The sequence below is a fragment of the Hyperolius riggenbachi genome, chromosome 7, assembly GCF_040937935.1.
Source record: "Hyperolius riggenbachi isolate aHypRig1 chromosome 7, aHypRig1.pri, whole genome shotgun sequence".
In the NCBI taxonomy this organism is placed as follows: Eukaryota; Metazoa; Chordata; class Amphibia; order Anura; family Hyperoliidae; genus Hyperolius; species Hyperolius riggenbachi.
The window spans coordinates 293,047,261-293,074,997 of NC_090652.1; the positions used below are offsets into that span (position 1 = coordinate 293,047,261).

Sequence of the window (27,737 nt, forward strand, 5' to 3'; positions counted from 1 at the left end):
ACAGAACAAAATGTGGAAAAAGTGATATGATGTGAATACTTTTCGGATGCACTGTAAATACATAATAAATACAGAAATGATAAAAACTGTTTGATTTTAGCCTGGTTGTATTGAAATCTGTACCAGTCTAATACACGTGAATGGATGGAATAGCCATACACAAAGCAGGACTCTGTATTTGGCCTTCAGTAAGAAGCCTTACAGTCATCATAACACTTGATGCAGAACAGGACTGGCAGGTCGGGACTTAGGCATACGAGTTGCAGACTTGGGCACCAGGGACGTGTCGGGGCCAGTCAGCTGCTGGGAAGAATGTATCCCGGAATAGAGAACGTGCATCTTTGAACTTCAGGATCGGCTGGGCGCTGCTGGATGGAGACCGACGTGCAGCGGCTTGTGCTGCATAGCTGAGCACCGGCACATAGCAAACCGCAGAGGTCAGCAAACAGCAGCTCCCTTCTACCAGCCGCTCACACCTGATGGATGTACTGAGCCCGGCAACCAACCATCAAGTTTAAACAGGATTCCTCTCTAGATCTTCCCTGTCTGGACCAGATGTGTATCTCCTATTGAAGGTTATAGAACCACGAAGACAAGAGCTGACAGGGAAGAGGAGCGTTCATGTTGTGAATCAATAGCCTGGCTGTCACGAAGGGGATTCTACTTTTCACTGGAAAAATGCAAGCTCTAAATAAATAAGTTAAAGAGAACCTGAACTGAAAATAAAAAAAAAAAAGTCAAAATAACCATACACAGATCATACTTCCCTCCTGTGTAGCCTACTCCTCAATCTCTTTCTCCTCTCCTGCATCCCATTTGTCCACTGTTATCAATGGAATTTTAAAAATGGCCATTAGACAAGACAAATAACATTTATATTGCGCTTTTCTCCTGGCGGACTCAAAGCGCCAGAGCAGAGCAGCAGCCACTAGGGCGCGCTCTATTGGCAGTAGCAGTGTAAGGGAGACTTGCCAAAGGTCTCCTACTGAATTAGTGCTGGCTTACTGAACATTACCCCATAACAGTTTCCTTGTCAGCACACTGTTAAACTGTAATATCACCCACTTGAGCCATGGGGAAACATGGACATTACCTTGCACATTCAGTTGTAACTGACAGCTGCTGATATATAACTGACTGCAACTGGTATATTTCAGTTGTGACAAAATATTGTCAGAACTGGAAGGGATCACTGTAAGAAGAAAATGGTGAGCTTCTGAGAGGAACTGATGGTGAGGTTAGTATGTAATATTTATTTGCAGCTACGTCATGTGTTTATTTTAAATAATTTTACTCGCTTCAGGTGGACCTGATCTCTTGCACAGGGCAGAAGGAAAACAGAGAAATGCACCCTGTATGTATTAAAAGAGTTTAGCCTATCTAATTCCCTCCTCATCGGTGACTAATAACAGGTTGTAATTTGATCCCTCAGCTGCCTGCCACAACAAGAGAGGTAATTGGTAAGCACAGGATGTTAAACCTATGTCTTCTTCCATGAAAGCAGGAAGAACACAAACTGCAGATATATTGCAGGATATGTATCAGCTGTAACAAAGAAAGGTTTTTATTTTAAAGGTTATTACGCTGTTGCTTATCTTTTAGAGCTGAGATGAAGTTCTGAGTTCAGGTCCGCTTTAAAGAGGCACCGTAGTGACATATAGGCCTCGATTCACAAAGCGGTGATAACCCAGTTATCACGCCTAAAAGACTTTAGGCGTGATGACCTTTTCACCACTGAGTTATCACCGATTTTTCCTGCTCTTCGCGCGAAGTTACCGCGCGTAAGCGCGTACGCGCGTAAGAGCGCGCGCAAAGTCCCATAGGGCTGAATGGGAGCTTCGCGCGAAGCGTCAGGTGTTGCGCGCGCGCTTACGCGCGTACGCGCGGCAACTTCGCGCGAGTTTCTTCTTATCATGCCTAAAGTGACTTTAGGCGTGATAAGGGCCTTTTCACCATGGTGCTAACACTTTGCACCGCTTTGTGAATCGAGCCCATAGTGAGGTGCAGTAAATTATTCAGGATCAGTGGCATAGGGATCACCATAGAAACTGCTATGGGACCTATAGCTAAGGGGGGACCTGGTCCTAGAGATTTTGGTTTACTTCTTGAAGTGTACATTCATTCTTCATTGTTTGCTCCTCCCTTGCTGTTGCTCTGGGGTGGGGGCTGATCAGAGCACCTGTGAAATATATATTAAGGAGTGGTCACAAGACTATGGGTGGTTGGGGTGGGGGGCTGTAAATGGTTTTCTATAGGACCCAAGGAGTTCTAGTTATGCTCCTGTTAAAGAGACTCTGAAGCAAGTTAACTTGCTTTTTAGCTTATAATCAACATGGGCATGTTTGCCCCTGCTAAAACGCCGCTATCCCGCAGCTGAACGAGGGGTCTTTACCCCCCAAATCCCCCCTGCAAAATCCACAACCAACTTGGTCGTAGATTTTGCTGCTCATGGAGGCAGAGCTAATGGCTGTAGCCCTGCCTCTCAGAGCGTCTATCAGCGGCGGATCTCCGCCTCTCCCCGCCCCTCTCAGTGAAGGAAGACTGAGAGGGGCGGGGAAAGGCGGTGATCAGTGCTGATAGACGCTCTGAGAGGCAGGGCTGCAGCTGTTAGCCCGGCCTCAACAGGAAGAGATCCCCGGCGAGCACGGAGGGGATTTGGGGGGTAAAGACCCCTCGTTCAGCTGCGGAATAGCGGCGTTTTAGCAGGGGCACACATGCCCATGATGATTATAAGCTAAAAAGCGAGTTTTTAACTTGCTTCAGACTCTCTTTAAGGTACCCACTTTTATAGTAATTTTCTTGGTTTCAGCATCAGAAACACTTCATATATCTATAAATAGCTGTATAATGGCATGTAGCCTCGTCCTTTAACCACCTTAGCGGTATGGACGAGCTCAGCTCGTCCATTACCGCCAGAGGGTGCCGCTCAGGCCCTGCTGGGCCGATTTTGATCAAATAAAGAGCAGCACACGCAGCCGGCACTTTGCCAGCCGCGTGTGCTGCCCGATCACCGCCGCTCTGCGGCGATCCGCCGCGAGCAGCGGCTAAAGAGGGTCCCCCCAGCCGCCTGAGCCCTGCGCAGCCGGAACAAATAGTTCCGGCCAGCGCTAAGGGCTGGATCGGAGGCGGCAGACGTCAGGACGTCGGCTGACGTCCATGACGTCACTCCGCTCGTCGCCATGGCGACGAAGTAAACAAAACACGGAAGGCCGCTCATTGCGGCCTTCCGTGTTACTTTTGGCCGCCGGAGGCGATCAGAAGAACGCCTCCGGAGCGCCATCTAGTGGGCTTTCATGCAGCCAACTTTCAGTTGGCTGCATGAAATAGTTTTTTTTTTTATTTAAAAAAAACCCTCATGCAGCTGCCCTGGCGATCTTAATAGAACGCCAGGGTGGTTAAGTAATGCTTAGAGATTTTTTTTTTTTGTAAAGCAGATCCGAGAGGAAAAACTATAACAAGTAACTTGTCTATATATCTTATTTAAAGTTTAGTTTACACAGCATATCTAGCTGCAAACGGCTTCAAAATTTTATGAATAATTTATTCCTGTGAAACATTGAGGGCAGCCATGTTCTGTTTGTCACATGGTCACAGGCTGAGGGCTGGAGATGCTATCAGCTTGTCTGTCTGTAAATTTAGTCCCCTCTCCTCCTCCCCTCTGCCTCTGAAATCGAGGGCTAGTAACTTCCTCCTCCTTCAGCCCAGACTGAGCTCCCATAAGCCCTTGCTACAGTGCCAAGACACAAAAGGAGCTGTGGGCGAGGCTTGTTTAGTTTATAGGGAATTCAAGTATTAAAACAAAACAAAAACAAGTATTTGGCTTGAGGAATGCCCTATAAACTATATAAAAGGAACACAATTGTGCAAGGAGTAAAAGTTTCTCGGATCCACTATGTGGAATTCTCCTTCCAGTTTCAGTACATAAACATTCCGCATAGCTGCCTCTCACAGAACTAAAGATGTCGCCACCTGTGTTAAATGTCCACAGCCCCTGAACAAGCATGGAGATCAGGTGCTCTGACTGAAGTCAGACTGGATTAGCTGCAAGCTTGTTTCAGGTGTGCGATTCAGCCACTACTGCAGCCAAAGAGATCAGCAGGACTGCCAGGCAACTGGTATTGTTTAAAAGGAAACATCCATATCCTTCTCAGTTTAGGTTCCCTTTAATTCATCTAGTTAGTTTCATTGGAGAGGTAAGCCATCTCCATTTTTTATTTTTATTGTGCTTTTAAATGAAGTTTCACCACACCCTCTCTTGGTTCTTTGTGATAGAGAAATAAAAAAATCATATTTTTTTTCTTGGAACGCTTGTTTCTCTGCGCCTCCCTCACACATGGGAATAGGCGGGCTGAGGGAATACAAGTGGTGGCAGGTGGAAGGGAATCACAGTAAGGCTGCGCAGAGGCTGCTTCTGTTAGTCAAAAATGGCAGGGGGAGGGAGGGGGATACACTTTACCAATTGCCAACATTAACGACATGATGTCCAGCCCTATAAACGCACAGTAATAATGCTCATGATACTTTCTCTCATCCCCAAAATCTCACCTTTATGGAGATCTCCTTCGTGTTGTCCAGGACCACATAGCGGACGCACTGCTTATCCTCACACACCGAATGAAAGAGGAGCGTCAGCACCGGCAGTTCCTGCTCCTCCCCCTACAGGAAACAGATCACAGTGAGTCCCCTCCCCATCCTGTACACAAAGTTACACATACAGCCATTACAGCCCAACACTGCAATGTTATTTTAGCCCTAGATGGTGTGATTAGGGATTTTAACTCTGTGCTGTGCCCCAATCTCTGACAATATTCTTAAAGAGACACTGTTACATCAAAAATATCCCCTGGGGGGTACTCACCTCAGGTGGGGGAAGCCTCGGGATCCTAATGAGGCTTCCCACGCCGTCCTCTGTCCCACGGGGGTCTCGCTGCAGCCCTCCGAACAGCCGGCGACAGACCCGACTGTCAATTCAATATTTACCTTTGCAGGCTCCAGCGGGGGCGCTGTGGCTGCTTTCGGCTCCGAAGTAGACGGAAATACCCGATCTCAGTCGGGTCCGCTCTACTGCGCAGGCGCCGGAGACGTGCGCCTGCGCAGTAGAGCGGACCCGACTGAGATCGGGTATTTCCGTCTACTTCGGAGCAGACGGCCGTCAGAGCGCCTGCGCAGGAGCCGGGAAGGTAAATTTTGACGTCGCCGCTGTACGGAGGGATGCAGCGAGACCCCTGAGGGACGGAGGACGGCGTGGGAAGCCTCATTGGGACCCTGAGGCTTCCCCCACCTGAGGTGAGCACCCCCCAGGGGACGTTTTGACGTTACAGACTCTCTTTAACTTCTTGTTCAGACAGGAAGTGGAGAAATCTCTCCAAGATTAACAGCAACAGGTATGGTCAATGAGATGATGTTTTTAATCTTAAGTATAACATTCCAATAATTGTAGCTTGGAGAAGGACCAGTCATAAGCAGCAGCTCTGATGTGGAGCTATCACATCATTCTACATTTCAATCCAGAGTCAGAGCCACTTTTCCAGTACTCACATTCCAGTCCCACTGGGTGACAGAGGTCTGAATATCCCGCAAGCTCTGCAGTTCCCTCCGTACCAGCACTCGTCCGCGGTCCAGATCGATCTCCAGCAGATGGCGTCGGGTGACTCGCAGAAAGACCCACGGCCAATCAGAATTGCGTGGCTTACCATCCAAAATAGGACATACGGTTACGTGGGAGCACAGAGCATCTGCAGAGGAAACCAGATATAAAAATTAAACAAACTACTTGCGCTTTAGGCTAGGGGAATGGAAAAAAGTGATTTACAGAATATTACTTCATATGATTTTCCTGTTTTACCCTACATAACCCCAGTATAACATTTCCACCACCATGCTTTACAGTTTGTATCATGTTCTTCAGGAGAAACGCTCCCACACACGTCTTCCAGTACTGTGAGCAAATAACTAACTTTGCCTCTTTTTTCCAGGTCACATTGGGGCAGATTTATCAAAACCATTGCACAGAAAATTTGAACAAACCTGGTACAAAAGTGGAGCAGATGGCTAGTTCAATGGATTAGATTAGTCAATCAAAGTTCTGCTCCAATATTTCTCGCTCTGTGGGGTTTTGATAATTTCCCTCCGTTTCGTAAGTCTTTACCTAGGATTTTGTAAGCAAACTTAAGACTTGTTGTGGATGTTCCTCCTGGACAACAAATGCTTTCTTCTGGAACACTTACCATGGAAATGTGATGATTTTTCTCAAAGACCCCTGACCTTTGACACCAACAGAATCAGAATCAGCAAGAACTACATATTGGGGTTCTTAAAAGGGAACCAGAGAGGAATGGGTTGTTAAAATATAAAAAGCTTTTATACATACCTGGGGCTTCCTCGAGCCCCATAAGCCTGGAACGCTCCCATGCCGCCATCCTCCGCTTCCTGGATTGGCGGTACCGGGTCCCGTCACTTCCGGCGGACGCGGCCAATTGTCCGCATCACAGGGGCTCCCTCCATACCCGTACGCATGCGGCTGTGCAGTAGGCAGCCTCATGCGTACTTAAATAGAGGGAGATCCGTGTGATACGGAGAATCAGCCGCGTCCGCCTGCCGACTGGCCGACTCGCAACAATGACGGGACCCGGTACCGGGGGATCCAGGCTGCAGAAGACGGCGGCGTGGGAGCGATCTGTGCGTATGGGGCTGGAGGAAGCCCCAGGTATGTATACAAACTTTTTTTGATCCTCTCTGGTTCCCTTTAAAGGGAACTCAATGTGAGAGGGATATGGAGGCTGCCAATGTTTTTCCTTGTATACAATGCCAGTTGCCTGGCAGTCATGCTGTTGATCTTGTCGTATAAGTAGTGCCTGAGTCAAAACCCTGGAACAAGCATATGGCTAATCCAGTAAATCTTGAATCAGCTGAGTCATAGTACCTGATCTGCTGCATGCTTGTTCAGGGTCTATGGCTAAAAGAATTAGAGACACAGGACCAGGAGGACTGCCAGGCAACTGGTATTGTTTAAAAGAAAATATGGAATCACCCCTCTTCCACCACCAGGTGGGACTGTAACACTGACAAAGTCTCCTGGATCTCGATCATGTCATATCATGTGATCAGAATAGAGAAGACATGTCGGGAGTACATCGCCGCCATGGAGGAAGAAGCAGCCCATACAGCCGCCCGGACAGGTAACTATAAAAGCTCCCTGCACCACTCTGCATACCCGATGAGGGTGCCAGGCTGGGGAAGACGCACTTCCCCAGTTGCAGGAAAATTTCGGCCCTGCAGCCAAATAAAGTTTTATTTTATTTTATTTGACTGCTAAAGGGTTACCCAGCCGTCTGTATCCATCACTCAGCTCTGGCCTCCAGGCTAGTCCTGCTTACAGCCGCTGTGATTGGAGGACTGTGTCTGACACAATGCTATGATCACCGATGACTCCCTCAGCTTGTATACCGCATGACGCAGTGTTTGGCCCAAACAGCCTTTTAAAGGGTTTCTTACGTAATTTTACACAAAATGACATTTCTATAAACTATTTAAGACTGTTTATTTATAAGCGTTTGCGTGAATAGAAATATATAGTCTACATAGTTTCTTTACGACATTCTCCAGATTCCCCTGAGTGGGCAGAAGCCGCAGAACACACCCACATCCACCTCTCAATGACAGCCGATAGGGTGTTCTAATGTTATTGAAATTGGTATTTTACATTTAGTATATTAAATGTAACCTATGTATCTTTACCTCTCTGCTCTAAAACCAACCACAGCATGATGCGCTTTGAGTCCTATGTAAGAAAAGCGCTTTACAAATGTTATTGTATTGTATTATTGTATTGTATGATAACCTTTATGGGGAAAAAAACAAATTTCTTCATTACAATTTATGGAACACCTAAAAATAAACCAAAAAAAACCCTAAAAGTTTTAAGTTGGTTTCACTGTTGCGGGGAGCACTGAAAGGGTTAAGGCAAACCTGGAGTGAAAAGAATGATATACAGGTAATGGATTGTAAGAGTTAAAGTCAGTTATCTATACAAAAAGGGCTTCTCTGGGCTATTCAACCCACCTGGTCTACTACAGTCCTGTTTTTCTAACAGTGAGAGACAGCTTTTGATGTTGTTTTACTGCAGGAGTTCAAACGATCATGATTTCTGCTCTGTTTTATAGTTTAAAATACAGAGTATGGTTTGTAAACTGCAAATATGACAGAATAATACAATGTAAAAAAATAAAAAAATAACTGAAAATAAAGAAAGACTTTTTTTTGCTACTAATGTTCCATTATTTGTACTACACATACAGTACAATTCATCATCAGTTTTTTTCCGCTTCAGATTTTCTTTAAAGTGAACCGAGCACCTTTTTTATCATTCAGGACATTTTTATAGCACATGAAAAATGCATGCCGACAATCTGTTTCATTATTAAAATAAACTTTCATTTTACCTTGTATTTTACATTCAAAGTAGATTAATTACCCTGTTTCAGCAGGGCTGCCCGGCCGTCCCCAACCGCAGAGCTTTCAGGTCCATAATTGTTTTATTGGGCTAATTACCAAGAGGTAAACAATGCTATTAGACAACAAAGGGGGTTAGTAATTAGGACTGTTTCTTCAAAGACCTAGTGTGTGTCAATGTGTCAAGATAGCATCTCTGACTTCTGTAAATAAGGAATGTGAGAAGGGGAGGGGGGAACATGGCAGCTTCTATCCCAGGAGAGATTCCATTAAAAGAGAATGTGCTCAGTTCCCTTTAAATTGGAACTGAAGAGCTAAAAAAAACAAAAAAAAAACAGTTTTATTTACCTGGGGCTTTCCCAAGCCCCCATCATTCACTTACCTGGGGCTTTCCCAAGCCCCCATCATTCACTTACCTGGGGCTTCTCCAAGCCCCCATCATTCACTTACCTGGGGCTTCCACAAGCCCCCCAGCAGCCACCGTCCTGCGCTGGTCCTCCACGATCCTCCGTTCTCCCACCGCCAGCTAGTTTCTTTACCATCGACTTGTAAGTCGACGGCAACTTCGTCTGCACGCCCCGGGCATCACATAGCTTTCTTCGCATTCCAGCCCGCAACTGCATCCTACGGTAACGAAACTAGCTGGCGGTGGGAGAATGGAGGATCGACGAGCACCAGCTTTTTCTTTTTTTAAGATATTCAGTTCTGCTTTAAGCCTCAGTGTTTACTGTATTGGAAAGCTGTCTGGCAGACCTCTCCTGCAGTCTATTCACAGCTGCTGATAAGAACTAATGAGACACTTTGCTCTGGCTAAGGAAAAAAAGTTTTGTACAAGTCATACTATATAATGGCTAACTGATAAAGTTAAATAATGCAAGCTTTCTGGGATCTAGTCCCCTTCTTCAGGCATATTTCCAGATGTTAGCTGAAGTAATACACTGATGCAGGTAAATAGTAAACACGAAGATGACAGTTGTGCTGAAGAAGGGGACAAGATCCCAGAAAGCTTGCATAATTTCACGTTATCAGTTAGCCATTAAAAGGTATTACTTTTACAAAAAAACTTTTTTCTACCTACTCAATTTTCTTGGCTAACACGGTACAGAAACTTTTTTGCTACTATGATCTAGATAAACAAACACAGAACACTGACGTTAATTTCTTCAACAATTATATGTAGAATAAATACTTTTCATTGTGTGCTGTGCAAGAGTTCAGGCCCGCCTTAAGGTGCCCATCAATAATGCAATCTAGATTGTACAATTTCACCAAATCTATGCGGCAGAAGAGTAACCAGAGCGACTAGACTTTGATTGGGTATTTTAAGTAGTCCCTCATATTACAGAGAAGTGGTAAGACTGTACAATCGGGATGGTATCAGTAATGGGCATCTTTAGTAAGCCCACTCCAAATCCTACCTTCTACAATTTCGTCATCTTCCACCTCTTCCTCCTTCCTCTCAATGGTCTTCTTTGGCTCCCACAACCCCTCCTCCAGAACGTTCTCAATCTCCTCAATCAGCAGATCCGCAGCTGCAGTACCCGTGCCGACCTCCGGGGTGAGGGACCTTGCTGGGCCAGGACTGGGGCTCTCCGAGGCTGGAGAATGGCCGTGTGCTTTGACGCCTGTCTGCAGCAAGGTGGGGGAGGACACACTTTTATTGAAGGGAGGAGAATGGACATGTCCGCCAGAGGTCTTCTTGTCGGGATGGTCTTGCCGAAGCTCATCTTCCAGGTGAGGGCGGTACTGTAACCAGTTAACACCGAACTGATCACGGAAGCTGTCTGTACGCTCGATGTCCTTTTGATGCTGCAGAACTGTAGGGGGCGACAAAGTAATCAAGTGACTGGCAATCTCTCTACATACAGTAAATAGGGAGTAATAATGAAAAAGGTTTATAGCCCTCTTTGGAAGAATGAGTGACTTGCTGGATTGCAAAAGGAGCGACCAAGCATAGGGCAGTGTAGCTTGTGCTTGTAACTTACACATGCTCTTTGTAACGGCCGCTCCACTTGTCCCGCCCTGATCCCCGGCGGGTCCAGTGGCTTTCTAGGACGTGATCCCAGCGCTCTGATTGGCCCAATCAGCTGCCATCACTTGACAGTATTTAAGCAATTTAAGGAGAGCCACCACTTCACAGCGTGGTGCAACCACAACCTCAGTGGGAGCCACATTGTGATTAATTAGTGCAAATACACAAAAATCCAAGTTTCACAACTGTCTCAAAATACACATACAAAAAGTTACTTTAATGTTGCCATAAGCAAGATATAACAAATCACTCAATTTAAAATCAGTTAACACTATTCCTTTTGTTAGAGCGCACTAACGAAAAGGAATAGTGTGTTAACTGATTTTAAATGCATTTACATGCATGTTGAACCAATGAAAATTCTCCCTGTTGCTAGGCAGAATTGGCCTGTTGCAGCTTATGGAGAGACTATCCTAGTCAGAGCGGAGAGTGTCTGTTCTCATTGGCTTGCATTGGAGACGTTTTCGCATCCAGTCCGGGAAAAACTGTCAAATCCGGACTCTCCACTTTTCTGCATGAGTGGTAGCGGGTCCTATTTTTAATATAGGATCCGTTTCCAGCATTTTGCAGAGCTTTAAAAACATATCAGACAGATAAGTTTTTAAAACAAGTGCAAACCGGCCCTTAGCAGGCAAAGTTTATACAAATAAGTATGCAGCTTAAAGAGAACCAGAGATGAAGCACCCTCATGTATTTTACCTTATAAATCAGTGGGAACATACAGTAAACACCTAATCTGCTCTTTGTTTCATTGTTCTCTGTTTAATCTGTTATCACCTCTGATAAGAATCCCCGACTGAGCACTCAGTCTAGCTTTTACTACTGAAAGATTATAGCTGAGTCTGTCTTCTGTGGTGTCTTTTCAAGCCCAAGCCTGCCCCCTGCTGGCTCTGCTCAGGAATCATTATAGCTGAGTCATTATAGCAAAGCCAGACTCAATGCTCAGTCCGGGATTCTTATCTCAGCTAGATAACAGACACTTTTAGCAGTGAGGCTGAAACAGAGAGCAGAGTAAAATGTTTTCTCTAATGTTCCCACTGATTTCTATGGTAAAATACATGAGGGTGCTTCGTCTCTGGTTCCCTTTAAAGAACCACTATCGCGAAAACATGTACATTTTAAAATACACGTGTACACATACCTTTAACAAGTACATTTCCCATAGAGTAAAATGCACTATAAATTACTTTTCACCTATGTTGCTGTCACTTATATTAGGCAGTAAAAGTCTGACAGATCTGTCAGGTTTTGGACTAGCCCATCTCCTCTAGGGAGATCCTCAGTCTCTTTTATTCTACACAAAATCAATCCCAGAAAAGGATATGTACAAAGATCTTGGCCAACCTCCCTACTCATTTACACATTTTTTTGGCAGCTGGACTGAGCAACTGCTGTTCAGTAAGTGCTTTTGAAAATGAGGGAAAAAAAACCTTGAAACCCCCCCATGAGGAGATGGATTAGTCCAAAACCTATCTGATCTGTCAGAGATTTACTGATTACTGTAAGCAAGGAAAAAAAAAATGTATAGTGCATTTTATTCTGGGAGAAGTTAACTTCCTGTACACGTGTATTTTAATGTTACAATTCTTTCTGATAGTGGTCCTTCAACCAATTGTGGACCTTGACGTTTGAAATCTACGCTGTTTTGATCCTGATATACCTGCCCAGGGCGTAGATTTCAATCATCCCGCCGCACGCTACCACCGATTGTGGCGCTGTCTCCCCGCCGCAGATCACTTGCCCTGCCATCTATATGACAGCAGAGCTCTGTGAGCTGTCAGGAGGCGATTTCATTGGCTCCTGTCCCGTCATCACCGTAAGCCCATCCCATTGGCTCACATTAATAGACAGCGTCTGGTGCCAATGAAAGCGGCTCCTGACCGGCTCACACAGCTCTGCCGTCATAGCGATGGCAGAGAGAGGTGCCTGCAGGGAAGGAGGAGCGGCGTGACTGGCGGGTATGTGCAGCGATTTGTCAGGAGGCGCCATTCTTTAATACCAGCAGTCTCTGGTGCTTAAAGAGAACCCGAGGTGGGTTTGAAGAATCTTATCTGCATACAGAGGCTGGATCTGCCTATACAGCCCAGCCTCTGTTGCTATCCCAAACCCCCCTAAGGTCCCCCTGCACTCTGCAATCCCTCATAAATCACAGCCAAGCTGCTGACAAACAGCTTGTCAGAGCTGGCTGTGTTTATCTCTATAGTGTCAGTCTGCTGCTCTCCCCGCCTCCTGCAGAACTCCAGTCCCCGCCTGCATCCCTTCCCTTCCTGCTGATTGGAGGGAAGGGACAGGGGGCAGGGACCGGAGCTATGCAGGAGGCGGGGGAGCAGCTGAGACTGACACTACAGATGTAAGCATAGCCTCACAGCACGGCTGTGATTTATGAGGGATTGCAGAGTGCAGGGGGACCTTAGTGGGGTTTGGGATAGCAACAGAGGCTGGGCTGTATAGGCAGATCCAGCCTCTGTATGCAGATAATATTCTTTAACCACTTTGTCCTCCTTGACGTATAAAAACGTCAAGGAGGACAGGCGCGCTCCCGCGGCCGATCGCGCGCGTGCACGCGCACTCCCGGCCGCGGAGTCGGTAGCCACGGAATCAATGTATCGGGCTATGGAGCCCGATCATTGATTCCTCTCCCCCGCTGAAAAAGCGACAGCTTCTCTCGGAAGCTTCGCTCTTTCTAAAGCTGTGTCCCTCTAAGCGTACATTGTACGCTTAGAGTGACGTCATGTAAAAAAAAAAAAAAAAAAAAAAAAAAAAAAAAAAAAAAATCGAGATTGCCATCTTGTGGCAAAAAGTAAAACTACAAGTAGATGCCTAAAAACATTACAATACACCAATATTTCCCCAAATAAAACACTTTTATATCCCACCCTCCCAAAAATGCCCACATAAAATGTTTAATAAAAAAAACAAAACAAAAAACACATAAATATTTACCTAAGGGTCTAAACTTTTTAAATATCTATGTAAAGATGAAATATTTCTCTCTATTTTTTTTTTTATAAGCTTGTAAATAGTGATGGATGCAAAACGGAAAAAATGCTCTTTTATTTCCAAATAAAATATTTTTGCGATACATTGTGATAGGGACATAATTTAAATGGTGAAATAACCGTGACAAATGGGCAATAACAATACGTGGGTTTTAATTATGGAGGCATGTATTATTTTAAAACTATTATGGCCGAAAACTGACAAATAATGAATTTTTTCATTTTTTTTCTTATTCTTCCTGTTAAAATGCATTTACAGTAAAGTGGCTCTTAGCAAAATGTACCCCCCAAAGAAAGCCTAATTGGTGGCGGAAAAAACAAGATCTAGATCAGTTCATTATGATAAGTAGTGATCAAGTTATAGGCTAATGAATGGGAGGTGAACATTGCTCGGATGCATAAGCTGAAAACGACTGAGATGTTAAGTGGTTAAACACACCTCGGGTTCTCTTTAAGGAGGAAGAGACTGCTGATATGGAAGTGGTTAAAATTGCCACAAAGTACATGACTGGCCCAGCTGCATACAATGTGCATTTAGTTTGCAGGCAAGCTAGAATTATTTGCATCTCACTGACACCCTCTAATAAGGACATATAGAGCCTGCAGGTCACAGTGCTGCACATCTCAGCCACAAGAGGGAGCAGTATCTATAATAAGGACAGGTAGAGACTGCAGGTCACAGTGCTGCACATCTCAGCCACAAGAGGGAGCAGTATCTCTAATAAGGACAGATAGAGACTGCCGGCCACAGTGCTGCACATTTCAGCCACAAGAGGGAGCAGTAACTATAATAAGGACAGATAGAGACTGCAGGACACAGTGCTGCACATTTCAGCCACAAGAGGGAGCAGTAACAGGAGAAACATGTCTGAGCACAGCACACTTACCCACAGGCTGATTCCGGAGGTCGCACTCGCTGTCGCTGCGTTCCGTGATGCTCGCTCTGCGGACTTTCACCTTAATGAATGAGAGAAGCAGAAGATCACATCCATGGATACGACTTAAACAGCCGCGAGACAATGGAAATGGCAACATAGTTCAAGAAGTAACGCAAGGTGCCCACACACCTCCCGATCTGTCACCGGAACGGCCATCAGATCTCTCTGTGATAGAACCTGATCAGTGGGGGAAACTATTGTCTGCCCACACACTGTAGACTGCTTTTCAATAGATCGCATGAAATCTACTGTAATCCATCCTAGCACCACCACCTCCCTAGCCACACCCCTCCCCCAATGTAATGTGCTACTGTAGATAAAACCCACACATTTTACTTGTCCATCTGTCTCAGCTATTCCATATTGTGTGCCTAGTACAATGTATGGCGACAATATTTTACTTGGAAACAAAAGGAGTAATTTTTCAGTTTCGCGTCCGTAATTACAAGCCCAGCAATGATTCCCCTCTACAGATTCTCTTTTATACAACTATATGAAGCTGCTTTTTCTGTACTACTGTGCAGCTGGAGAACCACGCATAGAGGCAGTAGACCAGCTCACCTGTAATGCAGGGCAGGGGCCGACTCGTCTCCTCTGGTCACCGATGTTTTTTTCAATTAAAGGGATCATCAGCCGTTGTAGCCTAGCCCCCCCCCCCCCCGTCACTCACGGCGCCTTTGTCCGCAGTGTACTGCGCAGGCGTAGAAAAACTGCGCCGGCGCAGTACACCGTGGATGTGGCCATGATTGACAGCGGTGCTCGCACTGGCGCAGTACAAGGTCGGCCTCAGTACCGGCGGGGACACCGGGGCACGAGCGGACCTGCATCGTGGGATATGTGGCCGGGAAGGAGCTGGAGGACGCCACGGGTAAGTAGATCGGGTGGGGTGGGGCTTACAACAGCTGATGATTCCTTTAAACCACGATTGCCTGTACCACCATGTAGTGATGTCAGTAGATGTGGCGGTGTTCTGTGGTACAGGTGCTCGCAGTGTAAATCAGAAAGATGCCGGATGCAGCGCACCATTGAGACAGGTGAGCATGCACCACTCCCCACTGGGGTTATGATCGAATTAGCCGGATATCGATGGTGAAAATCGAGTATTGTATGGGCACCCTAAAACTTAGCCTGACCTTGGATTTCTTCCGCGGGATCCGGGTGGCGATCTTCTCCGGGGCGGAGCAACTGTCGGTCATTTCTCCGGCGCAGGAAGTCTCTGTGGCGGGAGGACAAGCAGGTGGCTGCACTGTCCGCTCCCGGTGCACACGCGTGTTCTGCAGAAAAAGGGGTGCAAAGAAGCAAATAAACCAGGGAGCCTGTCACAGGCCTGATCACCCCCATGAATCTATCTACCTCTCCAGGAAACAATGTACAGTGGAATGTCATATCTTGTAAGGGTTAGTGCTACCATCTAATAGGCACAACACTGCTCTACAAGTATGTGTACCAGGCCTTGGCAAAGTAGCAGCCTCCCAGCACAAAGCACTGGTAAAAGTTTAATTGTTGCTGAGTATGCAGCCCTCAATCTGGTTCATAAGCATGTCCTGGAATTAGCAAAGTTTGTAGCAAAGCAGGAAAAAAAGGCACAAGACCTTACTGAAAAAACGACACCGCCATAGGCGCCGCTATGCAATACCGCAATGTAGTAATCTGCAAGCCATTTTTCCCCCCAAAATCTCGCCGCAATGAATTTCCCCTCTTGCCACTAATCAGGGGTCTCATTTTACCTTCATAACCGCATATTGTGGTATTGCAGAAGGGGGGGGGGGGTAGCTTTAGGGACCACCAGGTGGGTGCTAAGGCTTAGGCATCACCCGGGGTTGTTCTGTGTGAGAATAGGGTTAGGTTTAGCCAACATAAAATATCAGTAAGAGTATTACCGATATTTTACTATCTACATTCACTAGTACAATATCGCTAACCTTAGCGATATTTTACTAGCCACAATCCCCGCGCTCTTTTCTCCAGGCGCCTTTATTTCATGGACGCGGTTTGTAGCTCTCTAGACGTCCATGCAACAGCCGCATGTTGCATGCGCAGTACAGCCAACACCATTGCTGAATGGCAATGGTGCAGATTTATGTGTACATTAGAAGTTGAGGAATTTTAAATAAATCAATATTTCTAATGGGTGAAAAAATACTAGGACTTACCGATTTTGATTAGGACTCTGTTAAAATGCCATTAAATACACAACAGTGGTCCTTTAAAAGGAAATAAACCTATCAGCCTCCATATTCCTCTGACTTCAGGTGTGCATTAACCCAAAACAGCTAATTACAGCACTGCCAACCTGTACGGGACAGAACCCTATAGTAACCTTAGAGCTTACAAATATCCCTTATCCTACCTAAGTACAAGTGTTCCTGCGTCCCATGTCAGTGCTTTTGCGCTACCGCGCATGTCCTGCACTGAAACAGCTGTTGGGACAGGACGCAGGGGCCAGGAGGAGGGCCAGCCAGCAGAGCAGGCGGACGAGTGTGCGCATGCACGGCGGCAGACCTAGAGCCCGTTTTTAAACGTGCTTAGGTCACTAGTCCTATACATGTGTCCTTGCTACAACGTTCTGCGCATGTGTAGCAGGGACAGCCATTGGGACAGGAGGGACGGGGCCAGGGGCATGGCGTGTGTGGGAGTGGTGCGCAGTCGGAGCGGGGGCATGCTTGCTGACATTCGTCCGGCAGCAGCGGCAGTCATGGGCGGGAGGGGGGTTGTGACCTAGAGCCCGCTTTTAAACAGGCTTTAGGCTGCTTGTATGTTATAATAACTTAGGGAGCGTATAGCTCTGCTATGATAATTTATATGTAATCACACAACAAACAGTATTTATATCTCACCGCTCTTTCTGACACCGTCAGCAGCTTCCCATCCAGTAAAACCTGACAGAAGCAGACAAAGGTAGTAAGTGATGGAGCAGAGTGATCAGTACACACACATAGGCACCCAGTATAACAAGTTAGAACTCTCTACTGAAGAAAAGCATGCAGAGATAAACCATAACAAACCATCAGGAAATGCAGCTTACTTTGAATAGAGAGGAACATTGAGTGAATACAAGAAATAATGCTATAGAGTTCAGACAGTGACATCTTGTGGTTGTTTTAGAATACTTTAGTTTAGATAATAATCCTTGATACTTCCAACAGTAAGTACAGGAAGTGATGTCACATAGTGCAGGGGCCGTTCTTGTGTGTCACTCACCTTGTCAGAGGCTTTAGGGGAGAGACGCTGGGCCGTCAGCGCTCGGTGCTGTCCATGGAAGCACAGCGGGTTTCCTTCCAAGAAGAGCTGGAGAGAATATCAGAATAGGTGACTCAGGGATGGAAGTTTGTCATGTGACGCAGCACTAATCCTGCCTGGAAGTTTGTCATGTGACGCAGCAATGATCCTGCCTGCACTGTACCACCACCATACAACTTTGTGCATGCAGGGCGGGGCTTTATATGATAACTAGTGGACCTAAGCCCGTTTAAAAACCGGCTTTAGGTCTGCGTTTCTTGCCGCACGCACACCCGCTGCTAGAGTTGTCGGCGAACCGTTCGCCAGCGAATCTCTATGGGCCGTTACTACTTCCAGGTCGCTATAACCCGTAGTAGTACGGCTGCGCTGGGCCGGCGGTGCGCATCTTTGATCGGAAGGAAGGCGGAAGGGTTTCTGTACGCCTAAACAACCACATCCAAACTTACAACTACAATTGATTTATTTCACATAGTATAGATCCCTACATTACCTTTTTCAGTTTGTGCAGTCGGGACAATGACTTGAGCTGCGAGTGGTCGAGCAGCAGATTGTAGGAGAGGTCCAGGTGCTGCAGGTGGGAGAGATGCTCCAGTCCTAAGAGAAGAGAACACAAAGAATCAGAGCGGTCCGTGACCCGCTGCTCATCCCCTGCAGACAGGACACAATCAGAGAGCGGTCCGTCAGTCGCTGTGTGTCCCCTGCAGACAGGACGCAATCAGAGAGTGGTCCGTCAGTCGCTGTGTGTCCCCTGCAGACAGGACGCAACCAGAGTGGTCCATCGGCCGCTGTGCCCCCTGCAGACAGGACACAATCAGAGAGCGGTCCGTCGGCTGCTGCCTGTCTCCTGCAGACAGGACACAATAAGAGGGCGGTCCGTCAGCCGATATGTGTCCCCTGCAGACAGGACTCAGAGCAGTCAGTCCCCTGCAGACAGGACGCACACCCGTACACACACACACTTACCGCTGGTGCTGCACAGCTGGTTGTAGCTCAGGATCAGGGTGTGCAGCTGAGTGCTGGACTGCAGGCTGAGCTCAGGAATGGACACCAGGAAATTATACCCCAGATTCAGGTACTGCAGCTCAGAGAGGACCTACAAATCAGCAATACGTTGTAAATGAGCGGTAAACACAAAGCATGGACGATTATCTGACAAACGACAAATCTCTGTAAGGAGGACTCACCTTGAGGTGGGATTCACAATCTTTGATATAATTGTGACTTAAATCCAGAGTCCTCAAACTGTTTAACAGTTCCTAAAGGAAGAAGATATTATAAGCACTGCGTACAACACAGGTGGCATGAATGGATAAAGTGCTGGCGTATATCACAGCCTGTCACAGACATTCACATTACTCCCTCACTCCCATCTTAGGTTCTTTTTCCCTACTAAACTTAAAGGGAACCTGAAGTGAGAGGTATATGGAGGCTGCCATATTTCTTTCCTTTTAAACAATACCAGCTGCCTGGCAGCCCTGTTGATCTATTTGGCTGCAGTAGTGTCCGAATCACACACCTGAAACAAGCAGGCAGCTAATCTTGTCAGATCGGACAATAATGTCAGAAACACCGGTTCTGCTGCATGCTTGTTCAGGGTCTGTGGCTAAAAGAGGCAGAGGATCAGGTCAGCCAGGGAACTGGCTTTGCTCTAAAAGAAATAACTATGGCAGCCTCCATATCTCTCTCACTTTAGGAGTCCTTTAAGGACTATTTTGTCGAAAGTCGGGAGGGAAGAATCTAACGCCCAATTACCCAAATAGTACACCCCATGCGATTTCCCGTCAGATAAACACGTCAAATAGATTATTTACCACAGGTCTGATTTGATTTCAGATCGATTTTCTGATCATTTTTCTACAAAAGTGATCAGATCTATCGGCAATAATCAATTCGACCTGTCATTGTGATGAGAAATTGCACGGTGTTGCACGTGGTGCGCTGGGTCCTGAGTTTAAACCCCAGCCAGGACACTATCTGTATGGAGGTTGTATGTTCTCCCTGTGTGTGGGGGTTTCCTCTGGGCGCTCCAATTTTCTTACACATCCCAAAAACATAAAAGTTAATTGGTTTCCCTCTAAATTGGCCCTAGACTAGGGTGGACATATGACTATGGTAGGCATTAGATTGTCAGCTCCTCTGAGGACAGTCAGTGACATGACTATGTTCTCTGTATAGTGCTGCAGAAGATGTGCTACATGAATACATAATATGGTAGGACATTAGACTATAACTATGGTAGGAATTAGACTGTGAGCTCCTCTGAGGGGCAGTTAGTAAAAAGATTATGTACTCTATATAGCACGGACATCTTCTGCAACATTATACAAATACATAATAATAATAATAATAATAATAATAATAATAATAATAATAATAATAATAATAATAATAATATGGCAGGACATAAGACTATGACTATGGTAGGAATTAGATTGTGAGCTCCATTGAGAACAGTCAGTGACATGACTATGTACTGTGTAAAGTGCTGCAGAAGATGCCAGTGCTATATAAATACATAATGATAATAATAATAATAATAATAATAATAATAATAAGTTAGGACATTAGACTTTGACTATGGTAGGAATTAGAGTGTGAGCTCCTCTGAGGACAGTCAGTGAGATGACTATGGACTCTGTAAAGTGCTGCAGAAGATGCCAGTGCTGTATAAATACTAAAATACTAGTAAGCCATTTAATCTTACATGGGAAAATGGAGCACTAGGCATTGGTAAATTGCAGTTATTTTGCGGATTCACTGTACGTATATTGTACTCCACCTTAGCACATGATTGCTAAACCAACTTGCAAACTAGTGCATCATCTGTGATTATGTAACCATTACTTCTCATCTCATTAAAAAAGGACTCAGACTGCACACTGATGTACTGTACCTCTTTATTATTTCAATAAACTGATAAAAAGAAACAAAAACGCATGCATACACTGACTTCTCCAAACTCCGCCCATGCTGCAGGTTAGGTTGCATACACATCATCTTTGCTGGCTGTCATGCCAACCTACACTTACCAAGGAGCGGTCCAGGCTGTGGATGGAGTTGCAGCTGACGTTGAGAGTGTGCAGTTCCAGCCAGGGGAGGGCGGAGCTCAGATCCCCCCCACACAGAGAAATCACCTCCTGGAGAGCGAAAACAGTCGTGTTAGGGTTCAAGGCATTTCCACACAAGAAAGTGGCATATACCTGTAGCTATGGCCCCTAGTTCATGATATGATGCATCATTATAAACAAGGGGTTTCATGGAAGCTTTATTTATTTCTTGTAAACTTGCCTTCAATGACACACTGAAAGATCATAATAAGGATTTTTTATATTAATAAAGCTTTAAATGTAATAAAAAAAATAAATTCAAAAGTGAACTGTACAAGCGCAGAGCGCTCCGCCTACTGAGGCACAATCACGAGAGGTGCCGGCGAGGCCGCACATGCGCAGAAAACCACGACCCAGCTGCGAGTCGCGATGTTACAGAGGGGGACAGCATCGACCCTGCAGCACGGCAGAGCTTCGGCACGGGACCGCAGACTTCTAGGGGCTGGAAGAAGCCCCAGGTGAGTAAAACTCTTCTGTTTTGGCTTCTCCTCATGCATCCTTTAAAGCGGAGTTGATCTCTCGCACAGGAGACAAGGAGAACACCAAGAAATCCACCCTGTGTGTGTTTATAGAAAACAGCCTGTCTCATTCTCCCTTCTCAACAAGTAATGAGCTACTGTAATCTGAGCTGTCAGCAGTCTGTGCTGAATTCTGAGTGAATATGTAAACACAGGAGTTTAACCCTTTCTGTGCTCCCAGGAAGTAACCACTCTGCAGAATCTCAGAAGGCGTTCTATAAGCTATAACAAGGAAAACCAGGATTACGACCTGGTAATTCTATTTTTGACAACCCTCCAGGACAGTGACATTGAGATTTGGGCTCCGCCCCCCAGAAACAGGAAACACCCAGCGTGAGCTCTATAAATCTGTTCCCAGGTATCCACACCTCAGTTGTGCACAAGACCTGAACCTAGTCATACTGGATACCCTAATACTTCTTACCCACATCAAAATACATGATGCTTAACGGGTGGGAACTAAGGACTGTCCTGGAGGGTTGTCAAAAATAGAATTACCAGGTCGTAATCCTGGTTTTTTCATCCAACCCTCCAGGACAGTGACATTGAGATGATAAACAAGGAATCACCCACCTTAGGGCGGGACCACAGCCTGTAGAACTTTCCTCCCGAAGGACTGTTCTCCTGCTGTCATCAGATCTAGACGGTAATGTCTGACGAACGTGTTGACACTCCTCCATGTTGCTGCCCGGCAGATCTCTGATGCCGATGCCCCAGCTCTATAGGCCCAGGAGGTTGCCATAGCTCTAGTAGAGTGTGCTGTGATCTCTTTAGGTGACTCCAACTGCCTCAATTTGTAAGCTTCCTCAATACAAACCTTGAGCCATCTTGCTATCGAAGCTTTGGTCATTTTTTCTCCCACTTTATTTCCAGTGAAATTAACAAATAACCTGTCTGTTTTCCTGAGTTGCTTCACTCTTTTTAAGTATATTAGTAAGCACCTCCTTACATCCAGCTTGTGCCACTGCTTCTCTTTTGGATGAACTGCTTTATTGCAGAAGGTAGGCAATATTATCTCTTGCCCCCTATTAGACACTGATGATACTTTTGGTAAAAAATCAGTTACCGTCTTCAATATCACTCGGTCTTCAAATATAGAACAGAATTGTTCATCACTGCTTAGTGCCTCTAATTCGCTTACTCTTTTTGCAGAGGTAATCGCTACTAAGAATATGGTTTTAATTGTAAGATTCCTTAACGAAATTTCTTCTAGAGGTTCGAATGGCTCTTCCATAAGTACATTGAGAACTAAAGATAGGTCCCACCTAGGACATGATTTCTTAACTATTGGCCTTGATCTTTCTACCGATTTCATAAATCTGATCACCAGGGGATCTAAGGCTAATTTCTTATCAACGAAAACAGAAATTGCTGCTACTTGTACCTTAATTGTACTTAAGGCCAAACCCCTCTCAATTCCATCTTGCAGGAACTCAAGAATTGTCGGTAATTTATTGTCTTTAACTTTATTTCTCTTTTTCCAGTCTAAAAAAGTCTTCCAATACTTAGAATAGATCGATCTGGTTACTTTCTTTCTGCTATTCAGAACCGTCTTGATCACTCTGTCTGACAGGCCCTTGGACTTCAGAACATCCCTTTCAGAAACCACGCTTTTAGATGCAGATTTGGAACATGTACCCATCTGTGTTCCTCTTGATCTAAAAGTAATTCCTCCTGAGGGAGGAGTAAAGGATCTTTTTTCAGCATTTTTAGTAACAACGGGTACCATGATCGTTTTGGCCAATCTGGTGCTATTAATATCAGAGTCATTCTGGACAGTTTCAACTTCTGTAATACAAGAGGAATCAAGGGGATTGGTGGAAAGGCATATGCTTTGCTGAAGATCCAATCTTGGGCCAACGCATCTATTGCACATGCTCCCTTCGGATCTAGAGAGAAAAACCTTCTGCACTGAGAGTTCGTCTGATTGGCAAAAAGGTCTATTTCGGGCCACCCCCATCTGGCCGTTATCATTCTGAATACTTCCGGGTTGAGCCTCAGCTCGGAATTTGACAGTCTTTGTCTGCTTAGAAGGTCGGCCATTCGATTTAATGTCCCTTTCAGATGGACTGCTGTTAATGATAGCAGATTCAGCTCTGCCCAATCTAAGATCTTCAGTGACACTTCTAGGAGTTTTCTGGACCTTGTCCCTCCTTGTTTGTTCAGATAGGCTACTACTGTTATGTTGTCTGAACGAACCTGAAGATGATGCCCCTTTAGACACTCTGATGCTTGTAATAGGGCCATATGAACTGCCTTCATTTCTCTGAAGTTGGATGACTCTCCCCTTACTGGGTCTGTCCATGACCCTTGCAGGTATAGTCCGTCCACATGGGCTCCCCAACCCATCAAACTTGCGTCTGTTGTTATAATCTTTGTTGGAGGAGACCGCCATAGTCTTCCTAATTGAAGATTTTTTATATCCATCCACCAAGGCAGTGATTCCTTTACCCAGGTTGGTATTGATAACACGCTTTCTAAATCGCCCTGATTTCTGTTCCAGTTTTCCAGTAGCCAGTTCTGGAGAACTCTTACGTGAGCCATTGCCCAATCTACTGCTGGTGCTGTTGAGGTTAGAAGACCCACTATACTCATGCACTGCCGTACTGAGATGGTGTCTGCCTCTAGAAGGCTGACTATTGTCGACTGCACTTTTGTCACCTTGTCCTCTGGCAAGAACAGTCTTTGAAGGGGTGAATTTATTATGAACCCCAAAAATTTGATCACCTGGGATGGATCCAGATGTGACTTTTGGTAATTTACTAACCAACCCAGGGTTTCTAACTGACCTAACACCCTCTTCAGATCTCTTTGAAGCAGTACCGCATTGTCTGCTAGAACTAATAGGTCGTCCAGATAAGGGATTATTATAATGTTCTGGAGATGAAGATTTCCTACCACCTCTGCCATTACTTTCGTAAACACTCTTGGTGCTGAAGATATTCCGAAAGGAAGGCACGAGAATTGATAATGCAGCACTCCACCGTCTCCTTGTACACTGAATCTTAGGTACTTTTGAGACTCCCTTCTGATTGGGATGTGCCAATAAGCGTCTGTCAGATCTATGTTCACCATAAACACGTCTGCATTCAGTAAGTTCCTCATCGTATACACAGTTTCCATTCTGAACTTTTCGTATACAATAAAGGGGTTTAGTGGTTTTAAGTTCAGAATCATTCTGAATTTTCCGGTTGGCTTTTTGATCAGAAAAATTCGAGAATAGAACCCTCGGTTTCTTTCCTGAGGTGGTACCTCTTTTATGACATTTCTGTCCATCATGTCTCTTAGTAATTCCTGTAATGCCATCCTGACTTCTCTGTCTTTCGGCATTAAAGTCTTTACAAATCTCACCGGGGGCTTTTTTATGAATCTTATCTTGTACCCGTCTTTTATTAGGTCTAAAATGAATTGATTCGAGGTTATCTTTCTCCACTCTGGATAAAAGCGAGATAACCTGCCCCCTACTTTCAGCCTGGCGTCACTGGTGCTTGCTTTGGGGCTCTGCTGGCTTATGCAGCAGAGTCCTCCTAGGCCCTTCCTTATTAATTGGCCAAGTCCTTCTTTTTTGGACCCCTTTATCTCTCGCCTGGTTATTGCGGCGAAAAAAGGGCCTATTCGGCTTGAATTTCTTTTTCTTCGGAAATGATAATTTCCTGCTTGCCGTCTTCTCCAAGACTTCTTGGAGCTGAGGGCCAAATAACAGATCCCCCGTAAAGGGTAGATTACATGCCTTAGACTTGGACGATTGGCTACCGTCCCATGTCTTGAGCCACAGATTTCTGCGGGCATTATTAACTAGTGCTGTTGTCTTTGCTGTAACTCTTAGTGACTCTGTTGAAGCATCAGTAACATAATTATTAGATTTCTTAACAACACTCAGAGCTTCTAAAATGTCCTTTTTAGGAGCATCAGTTTTGACTAATTCTTCCACCCTCTCTATCCATAATAAAGTGGTCCTAGAGACACAGGTGGTGGCTGCAGCAGGCTTAAAGTTAGTTACTGCTGCTGTATAAGCTTTTTTAAGTGACAAATCAATTTTCTTGTCTGCTGGGTCTTTAAGGAAACCCAAATCCTCAAAAGCAAGTTCATTCTCCCTATTCATTAGACTGAACGCTGCGTCTAACTTGGGACAACCTTCCCATAGTTTTGCATCTTCTTCTGAAAAGGGGAATCGCTTTCTAAACCCTCTGGAAATAAAAAGTTTTTTCTCTGGGTATTTCCATTGCGTATTAATTAGGTTTTTTGTTGAGGGATGTACAGGAAAATTTAAATGTGGTGTGGGATCCATACCAGAATATAATTTATCATGTATGGACACAGGAGCGGGAGTGGTCTGATTAATATTCAAGGTAGTGTGAATAGCCCGCACTAATTCATCAGTCTCTTCCACCGGAAATCTGAATCTTGAAAACATAAGTTTCTCATCCGTATCACTTTGATCTGACATATCATCCTGTGATAACTCCCTGTTAACCTGTCCTCCAGGAAGAACATCCTGTATTTCCTCTTCTTCTTCTTCTTCATCTGAAGAAATTAAACGTCTTGTAGTTTTTACAAGAGCTTTTCTTGGCTTAGGATTCTCCTTGGGAATAACTGCCACAGGAGGTACCACAGGAGCTGACCCTGTAGGCAGATTTTCCCTGAATGCTCTAAATGTCTCTACCATTTCATGCCTCATGGTAGTCATAAACTCTTTGCAGGAGGCAGTATTCTCTTCATTAATTAACTTTGTAATACATCCTTGGCAAGATGCTTTTGTCCAGCTAGTTGGCAAAACAACCTTACAGACAAGGCAACTCCTGGACCTGTTAGAGCTATCGGATAAGTCCGAAGTCTCCTGAAAAACATATGAAGAGAATAATACCATGAGATTAATTACTATAATTCATTAAAGCCTGTAATTAATCACATAAATCCTCTCCTGAACAGATGTGATGTTTATTCATATATACTCTGTGTATATAGTGAGCTGTTTACCAAAAAAATGAATATCATTATCTGTAAAATAAGCTTAAGTACAGCAATCAGACAGATAATTTAGGATGCATATCAATTCAAGTGTAGCTCATCTAGACAGAATGTAGATGCATACAGCTGCTAAAATGTATTGCAGGAGAGAGAGAGGGAAAAAAAATTTTTTTTTTTTTTTTTTTTTTTTTTTTTTTTTTTTTTTTAAACTTAATATATTTGGTGATACTGCACCAATAAATCCCTCCTGCAAACTTAGAAGGAAAACATCCAACATTATATGCAGCTGACCCAGTAACCAGCTCACTCCCCACAATGAATGCACCATGTAGTTAACATTCATTCAGGTAGCTATGCAACAATTACTTATGCAAAACACATTGAGCTGCACAAAAACCAATCAGTCACATGTGAACAAATGCTTTTCTGAACTATCAGGACTTTTACAATACTTAAACTGGTAACAAACATCTTGCTCCATTTAAGTAATCAAATCACCAAGTAGTCTAACATGCTTTTTCTGATCTATTAATTAAACTTAAGATCAGTGCAGTTATCCATGTTTAACTGGTTTTAAACAACAATGTGCCACCACAAAAAGACAGCTTCAGCAAATATCCTTGATCTAGCCACTGTCATTCATATGCTGACTAAATACATCTGAGCAGCATAATCAAACCTCAGACCAGTGCGGCGACCAGTCAGACCGTGATCAAACGCGGCTCCCACAAGATCTCCGCCGGCTTACCTGATCCTGAAGTTTTCGTGCGTCCATCCTCGGCAAAGGCCAAACGCTAAGTGCCACAAGGAACGCACACAACGCTGTTTTGCAGCCGCGCAAAATGCGGAAGTGAAGTCACTCGTCGGCGGAAGTACCGCTAGACTGGGGACAAAGCCATCCTTCCTCCGTGCAGAGCCGATATTCCCCCACCGCTGCGTCCAGGACCTCCGTCAGGGCTGCTCCGCGTTGTCCTCCCTCTAGCACGCACAGCCGCTCAGGTGGCTGCTAGAGGGGAAAAACCTGTTTAAGCAGGTAAGGAGCTTTCTGCTGCAACAATATTCCAACCCTCCAGGGTAGTGAAGCAGGCTCCCTCAGGGAACTATTACCAGCCTCAGCACTCCCAGGCTGCTGACCAGCTAGCTCCCTTTACAGAGCTCATGTTCCCAGGGAAGGAAACACACAACTGAGGTGTGGATACCTGGGAACAGATTTATAGAGCTCACGCTGGGTGTTTCCTGTTTCTGGGGGGCGGAGCCCAAATCTCAATGTCACTGTCCTGGAGGGTTGGATGAAAAATGTTTTTCTTTACAGGTTATAATGCTACTACTTATCTTTGAAAGCAGAGAGGAAGTTCTGAGTTCAGGTTTGCTTCTGTTCTGGTAAAAATGATAGCAGCACTGTGTAGAGTGTAATGAGCAAATACCAGCTGCTCCTCCTGCCCCCTCCGTCTTACGCCGTTCTCCGTGTCTACATCCCGGTGTGC

General features: G+C 45.1%; 2 protein-coding genes across 3 annotated transcripts in view; both read right to left on the reverse strand.

The window, feature by feature from the left end:
- The window catches only part of STK11IP (serine/threonine kinase 11 interacting protein), a 70,037-nt gene that overhangs the window by 20,659 nt on the left and 21,641 nt on the right, over nt 1-27,737 (reverse strand). Inside the window, exons 6-16 of the mRNA XM_068245958.1 lie at nt 20,690-20,797; nt 18,845-18,916; nt 18,624-18,753; nt 18,151-18,254; nt 17,622-17,708; nt 17,258-17,299; nt 15,554-15,694; nt 14,370-14,439; nt 9,870-10,268; nt 5,539-5,735; nt 4,546-4,656 (exon numbers count right to left, since the gene is read on the reverse strand). Of these exons, the coding sequence (XP_068102059.1) occupies nt 4,546-4,656; nt 5,539-5,735; nt 9,870-10,268; nt 14,370-14,439; nt 15,554-15,694; nt 17,258-17,299; nt 17,622-17,708; nt 18,151-18,254; nt 18,624-18,753; nt 18,845-18,916; nt 20,690-20,797 (1,461 nt within the window). The remainder of the gene's footprint in view (nt 1-4,545; nt 4,657-5,538; nt 5,736-9,869; nt 10,269-14,369; nt 14,440-15,553; nt 15,695-17,257; nt 17,300-17,621; nt 17,709-18,150; nt 18,255-18,623; nt 18,754-18,844; nt 18,917-20,689; nt 20,798-27,737) is intronic.
- On the reverse strand, nt 20,773-27,112 carry LOC137525121 (uncharacterized). Of its 2 annotated transcripts, none has more exons than XM_068245959.1 (2): nt 27,002-27,112; nt 20,773-26,122 (listed from the first exon to the last, which is right to left on the reverse strand). In XM_068245959.1, exon 2 carries the CDS (start codon nt 23,678-23,680, stop codon nt 21,860-21,862), a length of 1,821 nt encoding a protein of 606 aa, XP_068102060.1. In that variant the 5' UTR covers nt 23,681-26,122; nt 27,002-27,112; the 3' UTR covers nt 20,773-21,859. The 2 variants fall into 2 exon arrangements, with proteins under 2 accessions (XP_068102060.1, XP_068102061.1); XM_068245960.1 differs by having other exon boundaries at nt 23,595-26,122.

Bases quoted from the DNA above. Each gene is read 5' to 3' on its own strand.
- LOC137525121 (XM_068245959.1), bottom strand. From the start codon at position 23,680: ATGGCGGTCTCCTCCAACAAAGATTATAACAACAGACGCAAGTTTGAT.